Source organism: Lemur catta, chromosome 23 (assembly GCF_020740605.2).
Source record: "Lemur catta isolate mLemCat1 chromosome 23, mLemCat1.pri, whole genome shotgun sequence".
Classification (NCBI taxonomy): Eukaryota; Metazoa; Chordata; class Mammalia; order Primates; family Lemuridae; genus Lemur; species Lemur catta.
Genome location: NC_059150.1, coordinates 13,073,642 through 13,100,310, shown reverse-complemented (window position 1 = coordinate 13,100,310; position 26,669 = coordinate 13,073,642). Strand labels below are relative to the sequence as shown.

The following is a 26,669-nucleotide window of genomic DNA, read 5'->3' as shown; positions in this document are numbered from 1 at the left end:
TCGTGTGAGGCGAGGGGACCTCGGATGTCCGCGACAGTGAGTTTGCAAGGGAGTCTGTGGCAATGACAGCGAGGGCCCCCGTCCCTTGCAAAAGCCCACTGCTCAGGAAGGGCCTTGGCTCCCAAGGCACACAGCTGTGAAAGCGGCAGCCCTCAAGGTTACTTTGGCAACTGCTTTTAAAAATTGCTCCCACTTCCCGTCTTTCCAGGGACTTGCCACGGCCCGAGCAGCCTCGCCAGGAGGGACAGCAAGGTCTCTTGCAGGCTAAAAACCTACCGACACACTGAATAATCGCCCCAGCCTGCACACAGGCGCAAACAAGCACCATGAGACAGACTGCTTTCGACTTCTCTCTAATTTACCATCAAAAAACAGAGCCAGAGATCACCAATTTGCCTTCTGAAATAACGTTTTCCTTTTTTCCCCCTGGGTTTTGCAGGCTTGGTGCTAACAACTCCTGGAGAAAAGAAGGGATCGGGGAGCAAAAGCCCAGAGTTCTACAACGAGCTGTGGTTTATAGTGTTGATGGCGATGCTGGGCTTGGTCTTGCTGGCCATTTTTCTGTCCCTGATACTACAAAGAAAGATCCACAAAGAACCATTTATCAGAGAGAGACCTCCCTTGGTGCCTCTTCAGAAGAGGATGTCTCCACTGAGTGTCTATCCACCAGGGGAAAACCATACGGTATGTGTACAGGCGCAGCCCGATGTCCCTGTCACCGGACTAGTGTACTTGTTTTCCTTTAGAGGGAGATGTTTCCATAGGCCACGTTCTTAGACAAAGGATGTACACGATGGCTACAGCTGGAGGGAAGGTGTGGGAGAGTGGAGAAGGCAGGAGAGATCTGCCCAGCCCCAGGGATTAGCTAAATCAATGCTGGGGCCCACAGAGCGCATGCAGGATGTGGAAGGGAAGTGCTTGAGCCCTGCCGGGTATATCTACTCTGTAACAGACCCACGTACCAGTAGTGGCCAGAACTCATTTCAGGAATAAATTCTCCTTCCCTACAGGCAAGCCCCTCTGCGTCAGAATCCCCCGTGAGGGAGGTACTGTCTTCGTTACTTGGTCAACTTAATAACCAAGCAACACTCCCATCACTCCTGTCGGGATGTTATGTTATAACATATGGATGTAACCCACTGTGACCATGAGAGAAAATTATCGAAGTGTAGACAGATTAAAGGGAGTCCAATTTGCATTCGTAGAGCAAAATGAAGAGTCATTGGTGGTGACCATAGACTCCTCATTTACTCAGAGTCAAGGGGAAGAATCTGAACCAGGAACATGCTGGATTCACCTACTCGGTTTCCCAGATTGACTTTCTTTGTAGCTAGGTAGGTCAATGAGAGGTACCCCTGCAGCACCCACTCCCCTGCCCCTCAAGCTCTGGTGTCAGTTCTGCAGTAACCCCCTCGCAAGCACCTCTGCCCCCTGAACAGATGGACGTCCGTGGAATATCAGACCCAAACTGGCAAGAGGATTTTAGGCTGCACAGAGAGAAATAGGCAGATGTGCCAGGGAATGAGAGAGCCTTTTGTATTTCATTAACATTTTTCAAGGTCATACCGTATATGGTCCAGCTGAGTTCAAGTGCAGGTTTTACCTGTAATTTACTTACTGGTCTGAAGATTCTTGCATTCTCGGTAATACTAAACAGATGCCAGTGGTATTCACCTTAGACATTAGTCAATCGACTTCTACTCACCATAGGGTTTTAATCACAAAACCCTATTACATATATACACATGTATGTATATCATTTAAGTATGTGTATGATCGTGCTGTGGTTGGAGAAATGCAAAGAATGTCTTTAAACATGTTCCAAACACGGACTGATGCCCCCATTTATCCTCAGTTTGACTCTGTGGCTGATATATCTGATGTGTCAAGCAATGTCACCCTAAAAAGTTACACCATGCACTTTGAGGTACCTCTGTGTGCTGCATGAATGCATGATCTTTTGCATGGGGTGTGGATTGCACAGTGAAACGCAGGAATGTTTCATTGATTCGATGAACTAGGTCAGAACCCTCAGAGGTTTAGAGCAGCTAGATTTTATCTTATGACACATCCTAGGTCCTATTCATGGAGTGACTTTGTCTCTCTGGTGTTAATATGACGTCTGATTTAATCTGGAGGGTGGAATCCTATGACAAGGAGAACGATGAAAATGAGAAAAGGGAGAGGGAGGAGTCTATTTCCCTACACTTTTAATGTGAAATACAAACTGCTCGCTTAGTGGGCAACCCTGAGAGAACATCGTCAGCTTTGCTCTGGGGAAGGGGCGTTCTCAGGAGGGAGGCTCTGTGCTGACGGGCATGGAGAGATTACCTTGTTAACATCCCCTCCGTCCTCCTTGCCTCACCACCTTGTGAATCAGCAAGCCCTGGCTCCACAGGGAACAATAATCGGAGAGCCGGGGCACGAGCTGTCTGGGTGCTAAGAACACTGGGCATCTCACACTGGTAATTAGCTTATTGTCTCATCCTTACCGAGAACCCAAGGGCCACAGTGTTCTGGCTAATCACAACCACTGAATTCGGTAGGAGGGTCTAGAGACAGTTGTTCCCTTCATTGACGTCATGTGAGACACTGTTCTCTATCAGATTTCAAGCCCATTTTCTTTACATGGGAATTACCAACAACTACCTTTTCAGGGATTAGCCGATACCAAAATTCCCCAGTCTGGGACGCCTGTGAGTATTCGGAGTATTCGGAGCAACCGGAGCGTGTCTGTGCTGCGAATCCCAAGTCAAAGCCAAATTAGCCAAACCTACTCCCAAGGCTCTCTCCACCGCAGTGTCAGCCAGCTCATGGACATTCAAGACAAGAAAGTCTTGATTGACGACTCGCTCTGGGAAACCATCCTGGGCCACAATAGCGGATTGGTGAGTTGGTTTCCTCATCCAGAGCCTTTGCTAAACATTCCCAAAGGACATGGTAAAGAGATGGCCCAAAGCTTCCTGTGCTTCTTCAAATGCTGCCCACAGCACGCACAGTCCCCTCTGAACTCTTACCCAATGATGTAGTAACCGACTCACGTACCAGTGTACTGCAAATGTTTGATAAGCAGGGTAGAAACACTGTCTTGCTCTTCTGGCATGCATTAGAGGCTCAAAAAATAAATACATGAATAAGCAAAGAGACAATCAGGTCTCTTTAACTTGAGGCAGAAGGTAACTGAAAACATTGGAACTGGCCTAAAACAAGGCACAAGCTAAAGCACCTGCTTTGCTAAAAAAACGAGGTGCATCGTCTTCTCCCTACTGGATTATTGCTAGAGGAGAAGAGTCTTTTCTATCAGCAGGGTAAAATGGTTCCTTTCCCAAAAGCAGAAAATCATGACAAATGAGGGTGTTACTATTTATGAGCTTCATCTGTCTTAATTTCAGTCCAGTGGGTACAGAAAATTGACTCTTTGAAAGGTAACCCCATCATTAGACTATATTTGTTGCCAGCCCCCTAGTGGCTGAGACGACTAAAATCCTAGAATTTTTACCAAGCATCAGACTTCCTTGTGCTAACAACCTTGATGGCCGCCAGAGTGCCATTGGGTTAGTTAGATCATAAGCAAATAGCCAGTTAAGGACTTAGCTCCTCGGTCTACTCCTCTGTGCCAGAATTATTCACCTCTGTTTCTTTCAAACACTCATCTTCCTCAAGTTTTCACTTTTCTTTCACTGAGAAGTTGATGACTTCCATGAAGCCGTTCTTGACCAATGGCAAATAAGAAGGGAAGTTCCCTGGCTCCAGGTTCTCTGTTACCATCTTGCTTGTTCAGAATGATAATATATAAATATATGGAATACGCATCTTAAAACCATGGGCCTACTTGATGATATTATAACTGTTTAATTCCATGATTCCATTTCAGACCTCAAGTTTTTAAATGTCAGGACTAATCATATTAGGTTGAAAAAAGGAATTGCTTATTATTTTGGAAATGCAAAACAGCACTTTCAATATGTTCAACATAAGGTGTTATTGAGGGTAGCTGGGCGTGGTGTCACGTGCCAGTTGTCCCAGCTACAGGCAGGCTGAGGCAGGAGGAACCCTTGAGCCCACAATTCGAGGCTGCAGTGAGCTATGATCTGATCAAGCCACTGCACTCCAGCCTGGGTGACAGAGCAATACCCTGTCTCACAAAAAAAAAAAAAAAAAAAAAAATCAGGTAAAAGAAAAAAAGATAGTACATTGAGGGGTTAGATGAATTATTTCACCTAATCTTCACAAACTCTAAGGAGGTAGGTGCTATTATCATCCTCATTTTTATAAAACGTACCGAGGGCTAGAGGGATTAGTGATTTACCCAAGGACACACAGCTAGTAAGTAATCTTTTCAAGGGATTGGAATCTTAAAAACATCATCCCACTATAGAGCTCCCATTTGTAACTATAATACTATGTTGTCATTTTTGCTCACTTTTTACAGCACTGGTAATGGGCAGTGTGCAAAGAGGTTTAAGAAAACTTTTTGAAGGTGCCAATACTTGGCAAATTTACTGTTCGTATGTTACTAACCCTATTTAATACAAGAATGGGAAGCAACAGAACATAAATAGCTTGCATTCTGGCGCTTCTCCTTTTTGAACTAAATCTTAAAAAATATGTGTATGTGTAAACTCTCCACTTTAAAGATGAGTAAACTGAGGCTCCGCAAGGTTAAGATGTGGCACAGTATAAAACTCACATCACATACATTTTTGGATTAGTCTGTAGTGTGCAGGTGATGTGATCCTTTCAATCAGGAAAATTTAAACCACGCAGTGTTGAACATAGGATGTTAAGCCTCTGATACTCACTGAGTACTTTTTACGTTAGATTGATAGAACTGTCAATTGACAGAAAATACTATCGATAGCAACTATTGTTACCAGTGATGACTGGCTTATTTTTCAGTACGTGGATGAAGAGGAGCTGATGAACGCCATCAAGGGTTTCAGCTCGGTAACCAAGGAACACGCCACCTTCACCGACACCCACCTGTGAAGGATGGAAACCTGGAAGAGGTAACCCTGCAGCGCAGGCTCTGCTCCCCGTTCCTCCCCAGTTATCACTGACACATCATAAATGCGGAAGAGCTCGTTTGTTCTTCTATAATCCTTTAAAGAAAGGAGGATTATTTCTGGAAAAGTTCCTTCCTAATTGAGATCTAAGAAATGTTATTTTTCTGGTTGTCTGAAATGAGGGGGAATACTCATATGAAAATACTTGTTTTGCTCTGCTTATTTTGTGGAGGATAAAGAAGCATGTAATTTCCATTGGGCTCTATTTGCCAGTGATGCCGTTGGCTACATGAATAATCTGTGGCAGTTTCAAGATGGTCTCCGGTTTGTTAGAAGTAATGAGAAGTCAGTCGTTTAAAAACTAAGCGATTCTACTGAGACAATGTTGCTACTATTTCTTTCGATCCGCTCTGTCCGTCAGGGTTGACGCAATCCCATGAGGAACAGCTATTCTGATGATCAGAGCTGTGAAATGAAATCCCAATTTCAGGGCATGTTGAATCAGGGAAAAACAAACTTTGCACTGGGTCTACACGCATTTCCCAAGATTCTATTTAATTACAATATTTCGGGTTAAATAGTCACCAAACCTTTTGATAGAACATCACATAATTTATACATGTCTCTGGTCTTGCATTTATGAATCTTCTGAAAATCTGAGTAAACAGCTTATTTATACATTTCAAAGAGAAAATAGCATTTCAGTAGAAACACCTCCACTTGAACCAGTTTGTATTTCACATATTTTAGTTTTGAAACTCCAATCAATACTTTTCATAAAATTCTGTCAATTCACTGGATACCAGGGAATATTGACATCTTCAACCTAGCACATTTCAGATGGAAATTCCTGTCCTATTTGTGATATTTTTAATTAGCCTACATGAAATTTAAAAAGGAAAGAATTTATTTGTGCTCCTTCTAGCTTAGAAATTAACACATTTATATGTAAATACAAGATTAAACATGTATACGTATCATATATATTACTCTGTACCAAATCCTTTCATTTAGGAGGAACTATTCCTTATTGTAGCCCTAGAATCAGTAAGAACAGATGATATGCAAGAGTACCAGTTCGCACAGTTCAAAAGTTTCTGTCATCTGCTCTATTTGAATTACAAAGTTATTAGTGTTAAGTCCTACCACAAGAAAAAAATTTCTCCAAGTTATCAACATAATGTTAAAGATCTTAAAATTTGCTCTTCATGGAAAATAAGGAAAACTTCTCTTCTTTCTTCATTCTACAAGGTCTTACTGACTCCAAGAAGTTATTTTGGATCTATCTAGCCCCTATACAAGTCATAACATTTTGTACATCTATTTCTTGAGGCAGGTGGATTTTTGCAAAGCTGTGCTGGCAAAAACTTATAAAGGATAACCTTACTCATTCTGCTGGAAAACCATGAATTACACCATGGTCGAACAGTACAATACGGCGGACTTTGGGGCATTGAGACTTTATCCAGACCTGTGAGAGCCGCTTCTCAGACTGACCAACTCCTAGACAAAGCTTGCCAACCAGTAGTGTCAAAAGCACAGGTCAGTATTGAGCAGTTCTGCCCCTTTGTTAGAACTGCCATAAGTGCGCAATTCTGAAATAATTGTGCACAGTTGGCAGTGGCTGTACAAATTGAGATGTATATTTTTTCTCGCCAACATTTTATACTTTCTGAAATGGAAACAGGATTGGCTAACTTAGCTGTTTGTTTTTTTTTTTTATTTCTATTTGCTGATTCTGCATCAATTAGTTGGTTAAAGCTGGCACAGATGAGCCTTAACTAAGGCTGGGTGTCTGCTTCATGTGACGTGAGCTACTTAAGGTATGGTATATATGGAAGAAGTCACAAACTTGTATCCTTAGTCTACTCGTCTGCCAATGTGATTTGCTGGTCGCAGGTAGATTCAGAAGATTGATCTCATCCTCATTTTTGAAAAAAATAACTGTGTATCTTTATCCATGTGTATTTTTTAAAGCCCAGGATAAAACTTTACCAGAACACAAAGAATGGAGAACTGCAGGGGATTTTAAATCATTATCCACTTAATTTTCTAACTAGACATTTAGTTAATGACGTGAATCCAGTTAACGGAATCATTTATATTTTGATCCCATAGTTCAGGCTGGACAGAGGCCTGCATGGCTTCCACCTGGAACACTGCCCCCCTGCAACACTCCTAACCTTACCTGTTTTTATTTCAGGTAAGAATCCTAAGATTTTGTTTTGCTACTTTAAGTGGTATTGGGTGCTAAGACTCTGTTATACAAACTATGTAGACCAACCCCTAGAGATTCTGATTCAGCTGGTCTGGGGTGTAATGATTCCAGTTGCTCTTAATGTTGAGAAACCAGTAAAGCAAAGCAACATGGAAGAAATCATGCATAGGAGCAACGTGCTATGCACAGGGACTATGTTCCCTGGGGCTCACCACTTCCTCCTCAGAGAGCAAACAAACCATGAGCAGTTCTCTATGAACCTCTTTAAATCTGTTCTAAATCTCCTGACTCATGTCTTACATTCTCAGCTGAGTTTAAATAGTTTTGTTATTTCTAATAACTATGTAACTGATAAGTACATAGCTCTGTTTTTATAAGCTTACTAACAACTGTGTTTATAGAGAATCTACTGTAATTTCTAGTAAACGGAAAACCTGAACATGAGTCTGTTATGGTACCTTAAATCAGTAATAAGGAACTTAATTATATCGTAAATGAATAGTAGTTGATTTCCAATGCACAAATATCATGTAAAGTAATCTAGATAGGTTGCTTGATATTTAAATGTGAACCAGGTTTGATTTTGTTTATTACTCTTAACAGCTCTTAGTTGCACATAAATAATGATAAAGGTGAACCTATTTAAGAAAATAGGATGTTCCAGATAATTCCTCAACCACCAATGTATTAGATTATTATTAAGCATAAAATGTTTGAAAATACATTCTTAATCATTTTTATTTAATTGATAAATACACGAAAGCTGTTATGAAACCACTGGCACTATAAACTGTAATGACTTTATTTCAACTTCACTTATTTATTATAGTTCTTGGAATGTGAATACATACATTATTCACCAATAATGCTTTAAATTTACATTTCCCCTATTTGTAGAAACCTGAAAATCATTCTGATTAAATGTACAAAACATTTTCTTTTATTGTTACAATTCAAAATATATTCAAATTAACATTTTTACAGCAGCTAAAACCTTTAACCCAAAATTCAGAACTGCACTCCCATAAGCACAACAAAGTGACCACATTTTTATTAACACTGAAAAAAAACATGGTGGCTCCTAAAACAAGGCAGGTTAGCAACAGGTACAGTGTTCTCTTCTGGGTACTCAAGCATTGTTCTTATTGTTTTCATTTCATCTTTTTCACAGACAATTGTTCCAACTTGAAAGAAAGTTTATATGTACTTCTGGCATATTAGTGATGCTTGTTAAGATTTGAGAACTCCCAACAATGAGAATCAGAAAATGACCCACAATTAAAATAAAATTATCCTCACGGAGACTTACTTACTACATAAGGGACTCTGGTATTCAGTATCATTAGTGTTTCTGAATTACATGATTATTTTTTCACAAACATAGCACCTCATCAGATATCTGGTAAACACTCTGCACTCACAATAAGGGTTGGAAGACCAAGTTCCAAAGAGAATTATATGATTCATTTTATATAACATTGCAAGACAAGTCTCAGGCACAGTCAGTCAGGATTAGGAATGCCATCTGCTGGTGCCCTGCTCTAAGGGGATACTCGTCTATATGGGCACCAGCCTATTAAGATGTGGTACTATGCTTCCAAAACCAACGAAAAGTAGCTAAAACATTAAAATGGACTCCTGCTTTACAAATGATCTTGTTAAATGTAAAACTAAAAAAATTTCCAAGTGTCAGGAGAGATATATCTCCTTATTCCAGGTACTTCTGTTAAAAAGGTACTAAATGAAGTCCAATTTTATCTTGTAAAGTTTTAGTGTAAAAACGGATGTATTGAAATCCAGTAAAGCTCACCTGTCATCTAGATTTAATAAAACAATTCATTTCAGTGAGTTTTCACAAACTGTACTCTTGACCTGAAGAATCACTTTTTTTGTGCCGCGGAGACGGAGTGGTCTTGGTAGGAGACGGGGACGCAGTACCTGGGGAGTCGGTTCCTCCATCAGAAGTGCTTGGTGATGACACCAGATAGGGAACTTTCTTTCTGCCAAGGAATCCTCCTCCTTCAAATCCTTTCTTCCTCAACTCTACTTTATTTTCATTTTCCTCTTCTGATGACCTTTTCTTGGATTCTGAAAAACCTTCAGCTGTTTTATGTGTTTCCAAGCCACTATCTAATTCTCTCAAACTTTTCATTTCTGTTCCAGGAGACTTTCTCTCAGATACGTTACAGTCCCCTGTTGCCCCCTTCACTTCAGCTTGTATTGGACCCAGGTTACCATTTTCAGGCACAGCTCTTTCTACATGTCTGTTCAAATTGACAGTCTGGAAGTCCCTGTAACTGTGAAAGCTCTCCGTCCTCCTCGCTCTTGCTAACAAAGGACTCTCTCTGTAAGGCCTTATGGAACCATAAGTAGCTGCTTCGTGGATGGTTTCGTGGTGCTGAAGCTGAAGGCTGAAATACGGTTTTGAAAAATTTAAACTTCAGATTTCACTCCAGGATTTTGGGGGAGCATTATTTTCCTTTATAATATGTCTTAAGTAATAAGATAAAGTATATCTGTATTTCTCTCTTAAAAATATACTTATCAAGTATTCTTTATTATATAGTATATGAAAGTACTAATGCAAATAATACCATACATATATTCATCGTCATGCTTTTGAATAGTTTAAAAAAAGTTGGAGGAAAAAAAATCTTTGAAACCCTTGTGGAAACCAATATAATTAAGTACTTGGCCCTTGGTTCTTCAGATTTGGGGATTTTTTTTATCAATATGGCAACTAAAATACATACTGTATCATTATATTAAAGCACATAATTGCCTAAGCATTAGATTAAATACTGTCCCTGAGGCAGGACAGTAACTAAAGCACACATATTAACCAAGGTGAAATGTGATTTTCCTAATTTCTTCTGAATGAATTCGTGATCACATAATAGGCATCCAAAGTGGCAGCAATTCACAAAGTTAAAAGGCAAGAACTGCTTTTCTACGCAAACAACCAGATATCCATGTAGATGATTTAGTAAAGTTAAAAAAAAAAAAATCCTGAGTATCAACAAAGAGTCCAAATTAAAAACATGCCTTTCTAGAATAACTATGTGATTCCACTATTTCAGTCAATTTTCCCCAACACCATCAATTCAACTTGTAATACCCCACCCTTTAACCTACCTAGAATTTGATTCTCGCAGGCGGCTGTGCTGAACCACAGAAGTTGCCGGACTGATGTTAGGAGTAGCGCAGCGCGATGTGCTCAGATCACACTGGTCCAGTAATTTGAGTAGCTCTTCTTCAGTTGGACCACCTACATCTTAGGAAAACAAACACTCGTTGAAATCACCTCGGTCAGAAGCTTACCCTGTGACCAACGTCTTTCTATTTGGGAACCTACCCTTGTCTTCACTTTTGTTAACCATATCCATAGCAGTGGTCAGATCCCACATCTGGATGCTGCCATTTGTGTGGCCCGTGAACAAGTAGCGCCTTGGCCTTGAGCCCATCCTGCTGGATCCCTCACATTCCCTCACTGTGAATGAGGATATTGTGGTACAGTCGACAGCTTGGATCTCACATATTCTGCAAAAGATATTGTACAGTGGTAAACCATGGGAACAAAAACTTTACAATTCAGATTTTTATAAATTTATCTGTAGTATTACAGTTGAATATTGTACATATCTAAGACAGATTTAAAGGGATAAAGGCAAATCAATGGAATAAAATAAGCCTTGTTGTTTTGAGTATAGAGAAAATGCTCTTGTATGACAATGTATTAAATAATTGAAATAAGGCAAATGATTTAATTCAACCTTAAAAGAAAAATAGAAAGAGCTTGATGGGAATGAGCAATTCTTTAAAAGGAAGCTATGGAACTGAAAAGGAAAAAACTAAAGCACACAGACATCATGCTAGAAGACATCTTAAAAAGGTAATTTAAAATTTTAAAAATCTGAAATCAGAAAAAATATATCACTCTAAGGAGATGGTCTACATTGTATCCTTCATTAGAATAATGTTCTTAACTTTTTAAAAGCATTTTTATAGCTATTTAATTGATTTTCATAAAACATAATAATTGTTCTTGTTCAGATTCTTTTATCAACATTGACAAATGAGAAAAACCAAAGCATAAGGTCAGCAAATGATTTTCCCAAAGTCATATAAGGGTTGACTGAATTAGAGTTAAGGGAGCTTATTTTTTTAAAAAAGTTGCAAAAAAGTTCGTACAGGCAAATGCAAGGTCAAACATTAGAGGAAATATAATTTATATAAAGAGTGAGAAACCTTATAGGAATAGAATATAAAGTTTAGCTGAGCTTTCTAATGGGGCAAAAGGGGGAAATAGTTAATTCCTGCAAACCCACATATGGTGATATAGGCGACCCTAGTTTCATTTGCAATCTCAAGGTCTGTAAATGTAAGAATAAACAAACCAAAGAGCTTTTCCTCTACTTTCACTCAACAATCCACTAACTGTACAGAAGCAAGAGATCACATCCAACCTCCCTTTTAGTTTTAATGTGGGCTCTTGGCTGGATCTAGAAACCAAACTGATAGCAGGCAGATCAGCAAGAGAAAAGCATGCAAATTTTAATAGTTTTACATGGACACTGGGATCTTCACAAGAGAGTGAAGGCTGAAGAAGTGGTCAAAGCAAAATGCTTTCATACTTTTAGATTAAGAACAATAAATGTGAGAAGACATGATAGGACAAAGAAAATCTGGCTGGGGAAGTAAATTTCTAGGGGAGTCACTATATATAGGGAGGGTGTATAAAACTAGTGCAAGATACTTTGGTAAGTGTATTCATTCAGGTCCACTGCTAAGGGCTATTTTCTCACCATGGTACAGGGAAGGTACCTCTCCCAGAGAATCTTTATAGCTTGCTGCATGCAGAAGAGACAGGTTAGCTAGTTCTTTCTGAAGCCACAATTTTGCCAATGTTTTCAACTAGACTCAACATAACAATCCTGCATATTTTGGGAAGGCACATCCTTTTACTCCTTCACAACAAAAAAGACTTCTGTAGCCAAATACGTGGGGTTTTTTCCCCACACCCCAAGCAAACAATGGAGTCTGCAGCAGACACCAGCTGGGTGTCCTCTAATTCAATTAAATTCTGGCAGGTACCTACCTGGACATAGCATCAGATCCCACAGGCTGAGGACTCAGTCCCACAAACCTGAACCCCACTTCCTATGCTGATCACAAGTCCCAGGTTATTTTGCCTGTGCTTCTGAGCCAAGCTGGCTATAAACTGGATTTCCCACAGCCCCCTCCTTGGGTTTCATTAATTTGCTAGAATGGCTCACAGAACTCAAGGAAAAACCTGTTTAACAGTAAGTTACAAAGGACATTTTAAAGGATACAGATGAAGAGATGCCTAGGACAAGGTATGTGGGAGGGGGTATGGAGATGCCCTGCCCTCCCTGGACACGCCACACTCCAGGACCTCAAGGTGTTCAGCTATCTCTGAACCTAGTTTTTTGGGGTTTTACACAGGCATTCCCATCCTGAAGCTAGGGACTGGCAGCCATCAGTCAACTCATTAGCATACAAAAAGACACTTACCACTTTGAACAGTCCAAGGATTTTAGGAGGTGTATACCAGGAAACAGGGACAAAGACCAAATATGTATTTTCACAATATCACACAAGGGAAAAGTTTCAACTATTTCACCAATGAGTAGGACATTATCAGATGAAGGAATTTCCTCCTTTTTCAGTTGCTAGAATTTTTAAAACCATAAGTTGGTGATGAATTGTCCAATTTTTTTCAAATTTTTTTGTGTTCTTGTTCTGTATCACTAGTCTCTACTTGTCCACAGTATCAGTGAAAATCTCAAACATAAGAAGTATATTATTTTAAGTTATAGTAATCATTAGATAATGAATAGATTTCTCTCTCAACAATTTGTTTCTGGTAGTACTTCTTTTATCAATGTCAGATTATGCCATACGTTTTGTGAAACAAAAATGACTTCTGAATACAAATCTCTTTAAAGTGTTACATACCTTTTCCCAGTAGAAGACAGTCTTACAAACAGTTTGTTAGTGATGGGAACAACTTTCTGGATAAACACCTGTTGATCATCTCGCTCTCCAAAAGGCCCTTAGAAAACAAAAGATGTCAAAAAAAATTAAAATTTAATTCATTTACAAAAGGAACATTAATCCTAATATACCAAAAAAGAGAATTTCTCATGCCTATCAATAAGGCACTGTACTCCAAGTCAAAACCAGACACAAAATGCAATAGGACACATACTTCAATTTGCATTAAAAAATTTTTAAATATGCAATATTTCAAAATTATATTTTATGCACGAAGGCTATAAAAGCTGAAGACAATCTACATTAACAGTATAGAAGCAATCTCCTTTTAGAAGATTTACTATCTTTGAGAATGTGCTTAAATTCTTACTGAAAAGGGGATGTATAAATTGTCACTTCATGTATTGATTTTATTTTTTGAAAAGCCAATATGCCAAATCTTAAAATATGAAGTGAAACTTCATTAAATAAAATTTAATTAAGCAGAAGTCTCCATTAACCAAATTTTTTTTCCTCAATATTTCTTTCATTTAAAGATACAAATTAAAAGATGATAACTTCATATAGGGTACCTGGTAAGCCAAAAAAGAAAAACAAAGTACAGTATGAAATTTACTACTGAGTTGTACCCTGCAAACTTTCAATCTAAAAAGAAAGATTTGATTATTTTCACTTTACAAGACAAGGTAAATGGCCCATTTATGTATGTTGGAAAGAGTCTGAACAACAATGCAAAAGAAAAGTTTTGTACAAAACTTAAACATAAAATTTTAATAATTCTCCTTTCCCATTATACTTATTAGGTAAAATAATATTAACTTAGTGTTCATGAAAAATTAAAAATATTTTTAAAGACTATATATCCCAAGTTATCTTACATGAATCATACACCACTTAATAAATCAATGGCATTTTTATTATTAGTTAACAAACACTTATACTTACGATGTGCCATGACAAATGCTTTACAAATATTAACTCATTTTAATCATCATAATAACCCCACCTAAGAGAGGCACTCTGATCTACATTTTACAGATGAGAAAACTAAGGCACCAAGGGATTAGTTAACCAAAGACCTCATAGGTCCTACATAATAGAACAAACCTAAGCTGGCTCCAGAGCCTGGCTCTTCACTACACTATGCAATTACTCAATTACTAGACAACTTTCTGATGTCTAATTCTATGGAAATGACAGTCCTCATCCAATAACTCACAAAGTCAAAATAGTGATGATGAGTAACTGGGAATGAGAAGACTGTGGAACTGTATCTTCTTTCCCCTTAAACTTTATTTTGACATGAGATTCTCCTATAACCTAACTCTTCACATCTGAATTATCTGCCTCCCCAACAAACACACAATTTATAGTTTCTCCAAACCCTCTCCCCAAATTGGATCCTTTCCTCAGAACACAAAAGATCTTTACTATCTTTAAGGGTGGAGAAAGGAGGAGGGATCAAAAATATGACCTTTGAGCTTCCTTGCCTTCTAATTAGCTCCATTAATTTATTCCTTTCATCGTCACTTCCAGTATCTATTACTCCATTACACATTGCAATCTAGACTCTACCCGTACCACCCTACTGATCTATACGTCTGTCTCTGAGGATTTTTTTTAAACAAAAGTATAAAGAGGAAAGAAATATCTCCGTGGCACCGTTATATTATTGGGCTTTACAATTAATTTACAGTGCTGTTTCTAAATATAATGCCTTTTTATTCACATTACGCATGCTGTCCCTGAACAACTCATCTTCTCCCAGGGCTTTATATGCTGATGAATCATAAATGTAACTTCTCGTTAAGGAGGTAAGGTCTTTCTCCAGAGTTCCAACCTTTACACTCCCATACCACAGAATGGTATCCCATACACATCATCACTCAAAATACACAAGTCTGAATTCACTTTCTTTTTCAAAATCAGTCCTTTCTATTTGCCCTCATTTCAGTTAATGACACTGAGCTACACCATTTCCCAAGTAAGAATCCTGAGGGTCATTCTAGCCGCCTTCCTCTCTCATGCCTACAACATCTAATCAATGACCACCATGCCTTTGATTCTTATTGAATGACTCCTAGTCTTTAGATAATTAATAAATTCCTCCTTCTCGGTTTCCTTGCTTCACTGCTAAGTTTTCTTGCATGCTCATGAAAGATGAATTACACATATCACAAATCTAGTCTCATTCTCAAAATTCTTCCAAAGCTCCCCATTACTTAGACAACAAACTCTAAATTTCTTAGCTTGATGTATAGAGGCCTTCCATGATCTAGCCCCTGCCTATTCACCAGTCTCATATCCTACTATTCTTACCCACATATACCCTATAATCTAGCAATTACTGACTTTCTTGACATTTGCCAAACTTGCCAACTTCTCTTGGCTTATCCTTTTAACATGCTCTTTTCTCTGCCAGGAATGTTCCAACTCTAGGACCTCCCACATCCAACAAATGCCTGCCCGTCCTTCACATGTCAGTTCAAACACTAAGATCTCTACGAAGTGTATTCTGTCTCAGTTTCCACCAATGTTAAGTGGGGATATCTATATCTCATAAAATTGTCAAGATTAAACGAGAGCTTATGTTGTAACACCTAACATAGATCCTGGTGCCACCTCCCCTGGGTGCTATTTGACCTATGCCTTTGAGCATAGCGTGCAAAATACAGTTGTTTTCTTTTAATTCCTACTGCTCACTGTTTCGTAAGTTGACATTCATTGCATGTTTTTAGATTTCGAATGTCTAGAACCAAAGTACTCAATAAATATTTGTTGTATAAATAAAAATATAAACTTTCCAGTTCCTAGTATGATGCAGAGAACTGGGATTGCATGACAATTGTCAAAACTGACAACACTGAGCATTTCTTTTTATAAAAATATTAATACTATAGTAGTACACTTCACCTAAGCAGCTTATTTTTAAAGATAACCATTTTGAAACCCTTACTACAGGAGCATATTCTAGATGGATGTAATTTTAACAGTTTCAAGAAAATCAATTCTAAAGTACTCTTTCCTATTCTCTAGCAGTGCTATAATTTTTGCTTACACAAAATGGTCAGAAAGGTACACTGGTTAACCTGTAGGTCCTACAGAACTATTATTAAAACAGTGACATTCTTTGAAATGGGCCCCTGGGGGAAATGATGACTGTGTATGTGTGTACATGCCTGGGTGTGTTTATGTGTGAGTGCCTATGTGCACATGTATGTATGGTATACAGAAACAAGTATCAAACTAACTTTATATACCCTTTTGCTGAAATCAGAGACTATCAACAGAGACATGCTACAACACTGTTTCCTAATGGATAATACAATGGCATCAAAATGACTCTCAAAGAACAACCTTTTTTAGCTTCTAATTTCATTATCAGTAGATTATTAACAATAACAGAAGAAGAAATATTTCAAATTTGAAATGTGCAGTTATCACAGTTATTAACTAGAAACAAAAGAGTGACTGACATTTGGAGATGACATTCTTTAAATGAGGAAACAATAAGATGAAAAATTTGCCCTTCTAAACAATGAAAAATGCTACAATAATATAATTTATGAATTCATAGAACTTAATCAGCAAAATGCACTATATTTCTGTTTAGAATGAGTTTAGAAACTAAAATGAAAAATTCATTTTTAGGGTTCTATTGCTGTTGATACACTTCTTTTGAACTGCTAACACAATATCTAAAAATGCTCCAAAATAATCTAACCCACCTATGTCATTTCCAGAGGAATAGCTACCATGACTTTCTGTCTCCTCCAGCGACAGTATCTTGAATGATGCCAAAGGAGTAGAACCTGGCTGAGTAGAGATCATGCCTCTGAATCGAGTTACTGTCCACGTCCGCACGTGATTGTTATCTGCACAGACTAGGAGAGAAAGAAAGCACAAAAGAGTTGTTAAATAAAAGGGTACCACCAAAAATCACTTTTATAAACACATTTTAACTTTTTTCACTATGATTTACGTTAAACAGATCACTGTTAATTTTAAGTGGCAAATGACATATTTATGTTAAAATTATACTTACTTTGTACCTAGCTAACAAAGTGAAAGAACTGAATATGGTTTACGTTGCTGCAAATATAAGGTATATAAGTAAACCTATGGATCATTATACAAATAACCTATAGAGTATAAATGTAGAAAAGGTTAAAAATAATGTACATGTAACCAAGAAAATGTTGACTATTACACTATTATGTGTCTAAACTACATAGTAAACAGTTGTCTAATTTATTTTTTGCAACTATAGAAACTGTTTCTGCTTATGTCACTCAATATTAAAAAACCTAGATAAAGAGTTAGCAAAAAGTTATTGGTACATTAAAAATTTCTTATACACACACACACACAATTCCCTACTGGATAAAATGTCACCGTTACATTAAACACAACTTTAGAAAGAAATTTAATTTTGGCAAATAGTAGTAACATCTGCATACTTTTTATTCTCATGTAACAAAATTTCCAATTCTCAGAATGCCAGTTTTCTAGTGAAAAAGGGAACATTTAGTTCTAGGCTCTTTAATCAGTTTCATGGGAAAGCATTTTCTGATTTCATTAGTAAGCTTCCTTGGACTCAGAAAAATAATTTATTTTGGGCTGATGCAATTGGACAATTATGCCAATTTTGTTAATATAAATCATTATCTACAGTTTTTATTTAAGGCATTAAAAAACATACTATAGAAAAAAGAATGTCATTACATATGTGTTGATATCCACCAGGTGGCAGAATAACATAACAGAGTATGCATAAAATAGTACAGATTTTTTTTATTGAACTGAGTTATTTTTCTTGACAAATTTATTTAAATTTCAAACCTACACGAAGTATTTGATGTTAAAATACAAATTTTACTAAGTAGTTCTTTGGCATCACATCCTACAATAACATTATAACCATCAAAATAATAGCATCGTTACTATCTCTAAGCATTGTCATTTAAATATCACAACTTTGCAAAATAGTCTATCTTCTCATGGGATCAAATTGCCTTACTTTATAATACATCATTTATTCAGCATCTTTTATGTGCTAGGAACTATGCTATGTGCTGAAAACAGGGTGGTGAACAAAGTTCCTGCTATGGTAGAATTTATATTCTAAAAGAGGGAAATAGATGATAAACAAGCAAACAAATCAAGTAGTAAGTCTATGAAGTAAACAAATTGAGATAGTGTTAGAGAAAGTTATTGCCGGATAGAGGCCCATTTAGACCAGGTGGCCACAGAGGCCTCACTGAGAAGGCATTTGAAAAGGGACCTGAATGACAAGAAGTAGCCAAACAAATATTTAGGGGCAAAATATTTCAAGTAAAAAGAAAAAGAACAAAGGTTCCAAGGCATTTTTAAGAAATAGAAAAGCCAACAGGTTAGAATGTCATGAGCAACAAGAAAAGTAGCATGGGGAGTTGGGAAGAGATTTGAAAGGTAGACAGGATCTAGAACAAGAAGAGACTTATAGGTTCTGATGGAACTTTACATTTATTCTAAATACAATTGGAAGCCACTGGGAATCAGATCTGGTTTGCATTTCTAAAAGATATTTCTGGCTGCTGTGTGGACCATGTACCATAGAGAGGCAGGATAAAACATGGGAAGAGCTGACAAGTTGCCACAGTAATCCAGAGGAGAAATGATGATTTGAGCTACTAGGCTGGCAGCAAATGGAGGTGACCAGATTTTTGACATATGCTGCAGCAAAGCCAGTGGGACTTACTGAAGGATCGTACTATGTGAAGGGTGGGAGAAAGGGAGAAGTCAAGGGTGATTCTTAGATTTGCAGTCTGAGTAAATAAGTAGATGGTGACACTGTATACTAAGATGGCTTTTGAGAAACATCAAAAGTTCTATTTCATCCAGCTTTAATTTGAGATGTCTATTAAACATATAACCAGAGATACACACGCTGGATATGTAAGTTTGGAACTCTGGATGGTCACAGGTGGAAGAAAAATCTTGAGTCACTAGCACATAGATGATACTCACTATTCAAATCACCAGGGAAAGTACAAAGAAGAATAGAGTCTAGGAAAGAGCTCAAGGGCGATCTAGCACTTAGCAACTGGGCAAAAGAGGAGGAACCAACAATAGAATGACAAAGACTCCTCTGTAGGGCAGATGAGTATTGCTTTATGAAAGCCTAAAGAAAAGATTTTAGGAAGGCATAATTATACTTATAACCCCAAATAACTAGACATTCAATAAAGTTATATTCATTCATTCAGCTATGGACAAAATATTCCAGCTCCACTTGGTATTTAAGTCAAGCTAAGAATTAATAAAGATGCACCACCTTTTAGGTAGTCTTCATATAAACAAATCTTATTTTTCAAAATCATGTTCATAGAAATTTTAAGTTGGGCAGGAAATGCTCTACAGAAATAAGACTCCTCTAAAAAGCAAGCTCTACTGACATACCTGACTCAATTCAATTTTCATTAAGCCTTTTAGAAATCATCTATCATACACAATGAATATCTTTGATGGAATTTCACTTTGTGATCAGAAAGCAATATTCATTAAACCTGAAAATTAGTAACTCGTTCTTTATGTATCCAATTATCTAAATTTTCAAAATTTTTATATGACTATGAGGAATTACAAACTCACAAAAAAGGTTCTCTTCAGATAATTTCTTTACATAGTCTATTAATTTTTAATACTTTTATAAGATGACCAAATATCAAATACACATCTACACATTTACAACTTTAGCATTTAACTTTAAGATGATCAACCAAATTTGCATTAAAACTAGAAAAATTTCTCTAATAAAATTCTTCCCAAAGGGTAATAAATATTTTGCAATAAAAAATGCCAAGAGAACAAAATATTAGAATAGAGAGTAAATAAAAAATTTCATACTTCTTAAATTTATGTATACTACAGGCAAAATCAAAGAAATCTTCAAAAGATAATCATACCATTTCTTCAGTTATTAAACTTTTCTATCATTTCTTTTAGTATATTTTTTCTCACATAAAACACTGCTTTTATGTTCTTTTAATTTGTAGTACAGAAAATTACACATAGGGCAAAATTCCTTATCAATATTAATAAAATCACTTTACCTGATACAAGATGCTTCTCTGATAGCATGATTTTTGTAACTGGACTTCGGTGAACAGTGAAAGTTTGAAAAAGCTGAGGACCTGACCCGACTGTCTCTGGGTGCTGTACAATCACTCGTACTGCTCCAGAGCTCGTACCGTAGGCGATCTCAATCCAGTTACCACTGACACCTATACAAAGTCAAAAGTTGAAAAGAAATATATTAGGTGATGATAGTAAAAAAGCTGTCCGTGCAAAGCTTGCCTATGATAAAACAGGCAGGGCTGTGTTCAGTGCTTGTATCAGCCCAAAATCCAGGTCTGCAAAGAAATCTTAACACTTCCGTGGCCATCTTAAAATTATTTCCTTTGTAAATCTTTTCCTAACCTTCACTCCAAGAAAGAACTACTCACCTCCTCCCTTGTACTATGTATTAGGTTCAATCACAACAAGTATAATACAATAATCCTGTACTTATTTCCATATCTATTTACCTCTATTCCTTATTGACAGAGACTGAATCATCATGTTCTTGTCACTTTACAGAGTGCCTGACACATAGTAGGTACACAACACATATTTAAAGAATTAGTACATCTGCCACATCAAAAATATAACTGAAACAATAGTATTCCAAAAGTAATATTTCATGTTACTTCTAGCCTACAATTGTTTTATTTTTGCAATACTGAATCATCCTCAAATAATCAAGTATTATATACACTATTTTATAGTTTCAAAACACTGAACTATAGAATAAACATGCCCATTATATTGTTTACACCACACTTAACCTGTTGCCTCTTCTAATCATGTAAGGTTCAGCTGTGACTTTTTTTTAAACAAGTCCCCAGACTCCATCACAAATTTAAAGATAGAATGGAGCTCAGTGACCTATATTCTTAAAAAGTTTCACAGACAGAGAACCTCTTAGCTTTACTAACTGATTCACCTCAAAATACTGGAATCAAAGGAAAAAGTAACATTTCCTATAACCTGAAAGATGGCTTCATTTTTATGCCTTAACAGTCTCCCTGCCACCACAGAAGTGCTTTGATTTGTAAAACTTTCCCAATTTTATCCCTTTTTTAATAAGACTGCAAAACAAACAAAAAAACCCATATCTCATTCTAAAGCAGGGGTCAGCAAACTTTCATAAAGGGTCAGATAGCAAACAACTTAAACTTTGCATGCTGTCTCTGCCACGATCTCTCAACTCTGTCAGTGTGGCACAAAAGCAGCCAGAGAGCAGGTAAAACTATTAACAAAAACAGCTAGCTTGTCCTGCAAGTGTAGTTTACTGTCCTCTGATTCTAGAGCAATACAGTTTATGCCCCACTATGATTTCAATAAACATTCATCAGTATACTCTAGAATATGTCTTTCATACTAAATATTATGGTTTCCTTTAATATATTCAATAAAATGATGATCTTGTGTAAGTAACATATTCAAACCTATTAGCATTAGTATTAAATATGTTAATACTTCTTACAACTCCTTTCGTTATAGACAAATTTTAAATTTCCCACATATATTTATCTTTTACACTAGAATGCAAAAATTCTTAATACTTTACAAAACTAGTCTGTTAACTTGATTGCAATGGCCTCTGAAAGGCAATGTAAGTTATAAAATACCTTTTTTCCATAATTGAAGTTTAAAAATTCTCAAGAAAATAAGCTTATTCTCCAATACAAAGTTTTAGTCTAAGAGGTTTTTTTTTTTTTGGGGGGGGGGGTTTAAAAAAATAAAAAGTTACGCAGAAAAAAATTTTTCACCTTAATATTGTAATATAGCAAATATAATTCAGAAAACAAGTTCTAATTTCCTACCTTAGATTGTTTTTCAACTAGTTGGTCATAGTTAATTCAGCATAAAACCAAACAAATTTTAGACTAGTAGAGATGAAATGCTTAGCAGTGCAGTTCTCAAAAAGGGCCAGATTAGTTTTACCTAGTTGCATAATAAACTAATGAATAAAAACATGCTCTCAAAAACACTTCAAAAAATTTATAATAACTGGCCATATACTAACTTGTTTTGGGTGTGAGGTAAACACTCAGAGCAGTAATAGCGTCATTTGAAGGATCATGATAAAGTTCAGTTACAAGAAGATCATTATCTTTCATTCGCAGGGGGAACTTCTGCATATCTAAAATATAAAAAATTTTAAATAGCATTAAAATAAATAGTGCATCTATTTAAAACTATAATGTTTTGTTCTCATTTAAAAAACTTTATTAAATGGGAACATTTTAAGTATCTGTACACTTACCTATGTAATATATTGATCCATTGTTACATCCCAGCAGAAGGAATGACCCAGCAGTGTCGTAACTAGTTATAGGAACAACATCTTGAACCTGATGTAGTAAGACTAATATTAGATATTAGATAGTAATTATAATTTCTATTTTCTGTTCAATTTCCTCAAAACATTAATATCTGGATTAAAAGGCAACCAACATCCAATTTTAGTAGGGCTTAGAAAATAAACTTTCTTTGGGTGCACACGTGCACGTGACACACACACACCCACCCACCCACCACGGGGAACTCTGAAGAACCACCAATATAGTTGCTTTTAAAGATTTTTAAATTATATTTCCCACAGCAGCACTTTCCTTTCTCAATTTAGATGGATTCTCTCCTTTTTCTGCACATTATCACTAGATCATAGCCCACTGGGACTGGAAGGCCAAGTCTGACCATGTCCCTTTCTCCCTTCTCTTTCTCATATAAGAGATTAAATGGCCTGCCCAAAGTCACGTATGTAAGGCATAGACTTAGAACTAGTAAACAAAGCAACTGATTTCCAGACAGTACTTGCTCCCCTGATAATTTATTATAATTTCTTTGAAAAACTAGTATTCCTTATTTTCATTCTCCTTATTAAAGGTTTTTATCTGTTTTCTAGGAAATGGCAAGGCAAAGTCTCATTCATATGCATGTTTTTTTTCTAAGTACTGGAATAAAAAATATTTGTCCTGGCAAATCAACTTAGTTTACAAATTAATAACTTCCTATATTTGTGCTAACAGAAAAAGCAAAGGGCATGAGTTTCACTACAAAACAAAATAGAAAAACAAACAAAACCACTTTTGCTAAAAGAGTGGCAATAAATGAGATCAAAATGAATTTTCCCTATTTATAGTCAGGCCAGAAATGCATGTAAAATTTCTTCATAGGTGACATTAAAATGAAATATTAGACATCAAGTTTTTCATACTTGATTTCCAAAAATTTAAAAGTTAAAAATGTTAAAGGACTTTTGTTTTTCACACACTGTATTTAGGTTTCATTAGAAAAGTTAAAATCTAAACATTATCTGCTTAACATGTGAGTACTTTTTATATACCAAATATTATCCAAAAGAACAAGTATTGGACTGAAGGGATGTGAGATACCACTTTTGCTCTCTAGAAGCTTGTAAACTTGTGACAAAAAAAAAAATGCCAATTATACTGTGACAGACACTAAAATAGCGTGTGCAATACAATCATAAAAGAGGGGAGAAGGACTGCCATCTCCTTGCTGGTGGGAGAAAAGCAAAGATCAAGGAAGAGTTCAGAGAGGAAGTGAAGCTTGAAAACTGAAGTCAACTGTGATTTAGGTAGGGGAAGGGGAAAGGGAATGTCTGACAGAAAAGCAAGTAAAAAAGCATGGAATTTAGGCCCATTCTAATTAAAAAACAAACAAAAAGAGCTAAAACTTGGAAATTGATTCCTCTAAGCTGTTCATATATATGACCCTAATTTCTGTATGTGTCACACAGTTAAGAGTTACACTGGAAATATCTCTGCAAAGAACCCAATCACCGTGCCCTAACCTCAGGTCAAGCTTCTAATAAGAGCCAATGTCAACACATTTTGTGTCAGAAGAACATTAAGAACTTCTCAGTGGTATAAGATGTCTATAGAATGGAGGGAAAACTGTTTTACATACCACTAACCAATTTTCTCACCCCAGTTAGATGGATCTTTTTAGCTACAGCACTAAGGTAAAGAGCTTCAAACTCCTACCCCACAATCTTCACAGCAGGAAGATGGTGACAGATAAGGCCATGAGATTCCTCTCCTTTTGGATCTATTTTTTCAATGAAAGACCAGCAGCAGCCTAGAGCTTTCCAAGGCATATCTAAGACAAACATGTTTACCATTTGTTCTCCGGAAGAATGGCTTTAGGATGAGAGCTTTCCTACCCCTCTTTTTCTGCAACCCTTAACTATGACCTGCTTTTCTTTCCATGTCTACACCTTAAGTACAAAAAGAACAGAGAAAGTAGGGAATAAGTAAGGTTGCAGACGAATCAGTACTGCTGAGTTCTCTCCTAGCACAAGCAAGGAAGCAGCCATGGTGTGACTTCTTTCATCTCAACAACTTCATGTCAAGAACCTGAGAAACCGTACTGATTAGTACATATGGTTCAGTCACGTCACAAACGTAAGATGGAAGTGGATTTTTTTCTCTTCCCGGGTAGCATACAATCATTACTATTAATTTCTAGGTATAAATTTACATGATTTACAACTTTAAAGTATCAGTCTATCTTCCCAAACACCACAAAGTCCCTACACTAAAAGCTTTTAACCATAATCTCTATACCTGTAAAATCATTATTTCTTACAGTATGTTTTAACCCTCATCCATTACTTTTTAAATAATCACTTACTTAAATCTACCAACATGTTTACCCATTTCTTTCCTAAACATTGCTTAATGCATTACACTTCTTCCCCTTCAAGTACAAATATCCTTTTTGTCAAAGGACATTTCTTTAGTAATCCTGTCACTGGGGGTTGAGTTACAAATTCAGTATTACCTGAAAATATCTTTCTCATTCGTGTTTGAATGATAGTTTTGCTGTGTATAAAATCCTAGGTTGAAAGTAACTTTCCCTACCATTTTGAGAATAGTCCATTGTCTTCTGGCTTCTACTACTGGTGATGAGGAATCTGCTTTATGTATAATTCTAGGCAACCTGTCACTACTCTGTGAACACTTTTATTATGCCACAATGTAAATGTTTAGCCTGTTGGAACTTGGCACATTTCTTTAACCAATAGATTCTTGTCTTTGTTCATTTCTCCAAAATTATTAGCAGTTATCTTTTCCAGTACGGCCCCTCCAATCACTATTCCTTTCTGAAATACTTTCTTTTTTCTTTTTCATATTTTCTGTATCATTCTCTTGATTTATCGTGAATGACTTTCTCAGATATGTCTGTCAATTCATTAACTGTCTTTTAGCTGTGCTTCTATTTTACCCATTAAATAAGAATTTTTTGTTTTTAGTTTTCAATGACCTTTTAATTTCTAGTATTTCATTTTCCTCCATTTTCTGACTGGTCCTATTTCCTCATTATAATGTATTCCTTCTCTAGTAGCTTTCTAATTGTTCCATTATTTTCAGTTTTTTGGGATTATAAATTTTTTGCATTTGATGACTTTCCCTCATTTGCTTCCATGTGAGGTTTACAAGTTTTAGGGGACCATAAGCTCACTTTTAGTAGAAATTATTTCTTCTGTGGGACACCTGGGTGCCCTCTCTTGTGAAAATGTTGTATTTGGTTTCACATCTGCATCTAGAAACGTAAATGGTCCTAGATCAGTCTCTCAAATTGGAATCCCATACAACAAAGGCATGTCTTTAGGCTTCGTTCACATTTGTACTAATTTGAATATTCTGGTTTCAGTTTCTCATGGATGGTTTCCACTCCCCAATCACATGTCAAACTTTCCTCTTCCAAGATTACTGGGCAAAATTTTCCCATTCTTCTTCCCAGGGACTGAGGCAGACCTTTAAAACTCTGTATTTTTACAAGAGGCTCAGTCACCACCATTCCATGAAGCCATGCCTCCTGTTGTCAACTAAAATCCCTGCAGCCTTTGACACATGGTATGCAAGTATATATAAATCATTAATATAAGCAATATATATCGTTTTAATATTTGTATCTAGTATTTCTACCTCAGTAGCAGAGAGGGGCTGTTATCAGCTAATTCAACTATCTTGCTATAAATTCTAAGCCAGCAAATATAACATACTTAGGTATTTATTATGTACTGACCACTGTCCTAAGTCAATCCTCTCCCTCCCCAGCAAATTGTGGGCCCAGCATTCCAATGCCTGCCTTATTCCTATTCCTGACAAGCAGGGGTTTGTAAAGAAACTTATTACCCACCCCCGCCCAAAAAGGCCTGCTTCTGACATCAGTGCTACTGATGCCACACACCAGGAAAGAGAGAAGCTAAATCAAATGAGCCTCCCCAATTCTTGTCCAGCCTAGTCCATCAGACCATAAAAATTCACTCTGAAGCCTTGTTCCCAGGGCTAATATTTCTTCTTCAA

The 26,669-nt window shown here is 36.7% G+C and overlaps 2 protein-coding genes across 3 annotated transcripts in view; one reads left to right on the top strand and one right to left on the bottom strand.

Annotated features, from left to right (window-relative positions):
- The window catches only part of USH2A (usherin), a 605,447-nt gene extending 600,458 nt beyond the window's left edge, over positions 1–4,989 (top strand). Inside the window, exons 69-71 of the mRNA XM_045536030.1 lie at positions 440–684; positions 2,658–2,888; positions 4,900–4,989. Coding sequence (XP_045391986.1) covers positions 440–684; positions 2,658–2,888; positions 4,900–4,989 — 566 coding nt within the window. The remainder of the gene's footprint in view (positions 1–439; positions 685–2,657; positions 2,889–4,899) is intronic.
- A 3,016-nt stretch (positions 4,990–8,005) lies between these two features.
- KCTD3 (potassium channel tetramerization domain containing 3) overlaps positions 8,006–26,669 on the bottom strand; it is a 42,882-nt gene continuing 24,218 nt past the window's right edge. The window contains exons 11-18 of one of the 2 annotated variants that reach the window (XM_045536028.1): positions 22,595–22,682; positions 22,355–22,471; positions 20,337–20,507; positions 16,971–17,126; positions 13,204–13,300; positions 10,580–10,764; positions 10,360–10,498; positions 8,006–9,635 (exon numbers count right to left, since the gene is read on the bottom strand). In XM_045536028.1, the coding sequence (XP_045391984.1) occupies positions 9,077–9,635; positions 10,360–10,498; positions 10,580–10,764; positions 13,204–13,300; positions 16,971–17,126; positions 20,337–20,507; positions 22,355–22,471; positions 22,595–22,682 (1,512 nt within the window). In that variant the 3' untranslated portion in view covers positions 8,006–9,076. The remainder of the gene's footprint in view (positions 9,636–10,359; positions 10,499–10,579; positions 10,765–13,203; positions 13,301–16,970; positions 17,127–20,336; positions 20,508–22,354; positions 22,472–22,594; positions 22,683–26,669) is intronic. The other variant, XM_045536029.1, reaches the window with a different exon arrangement.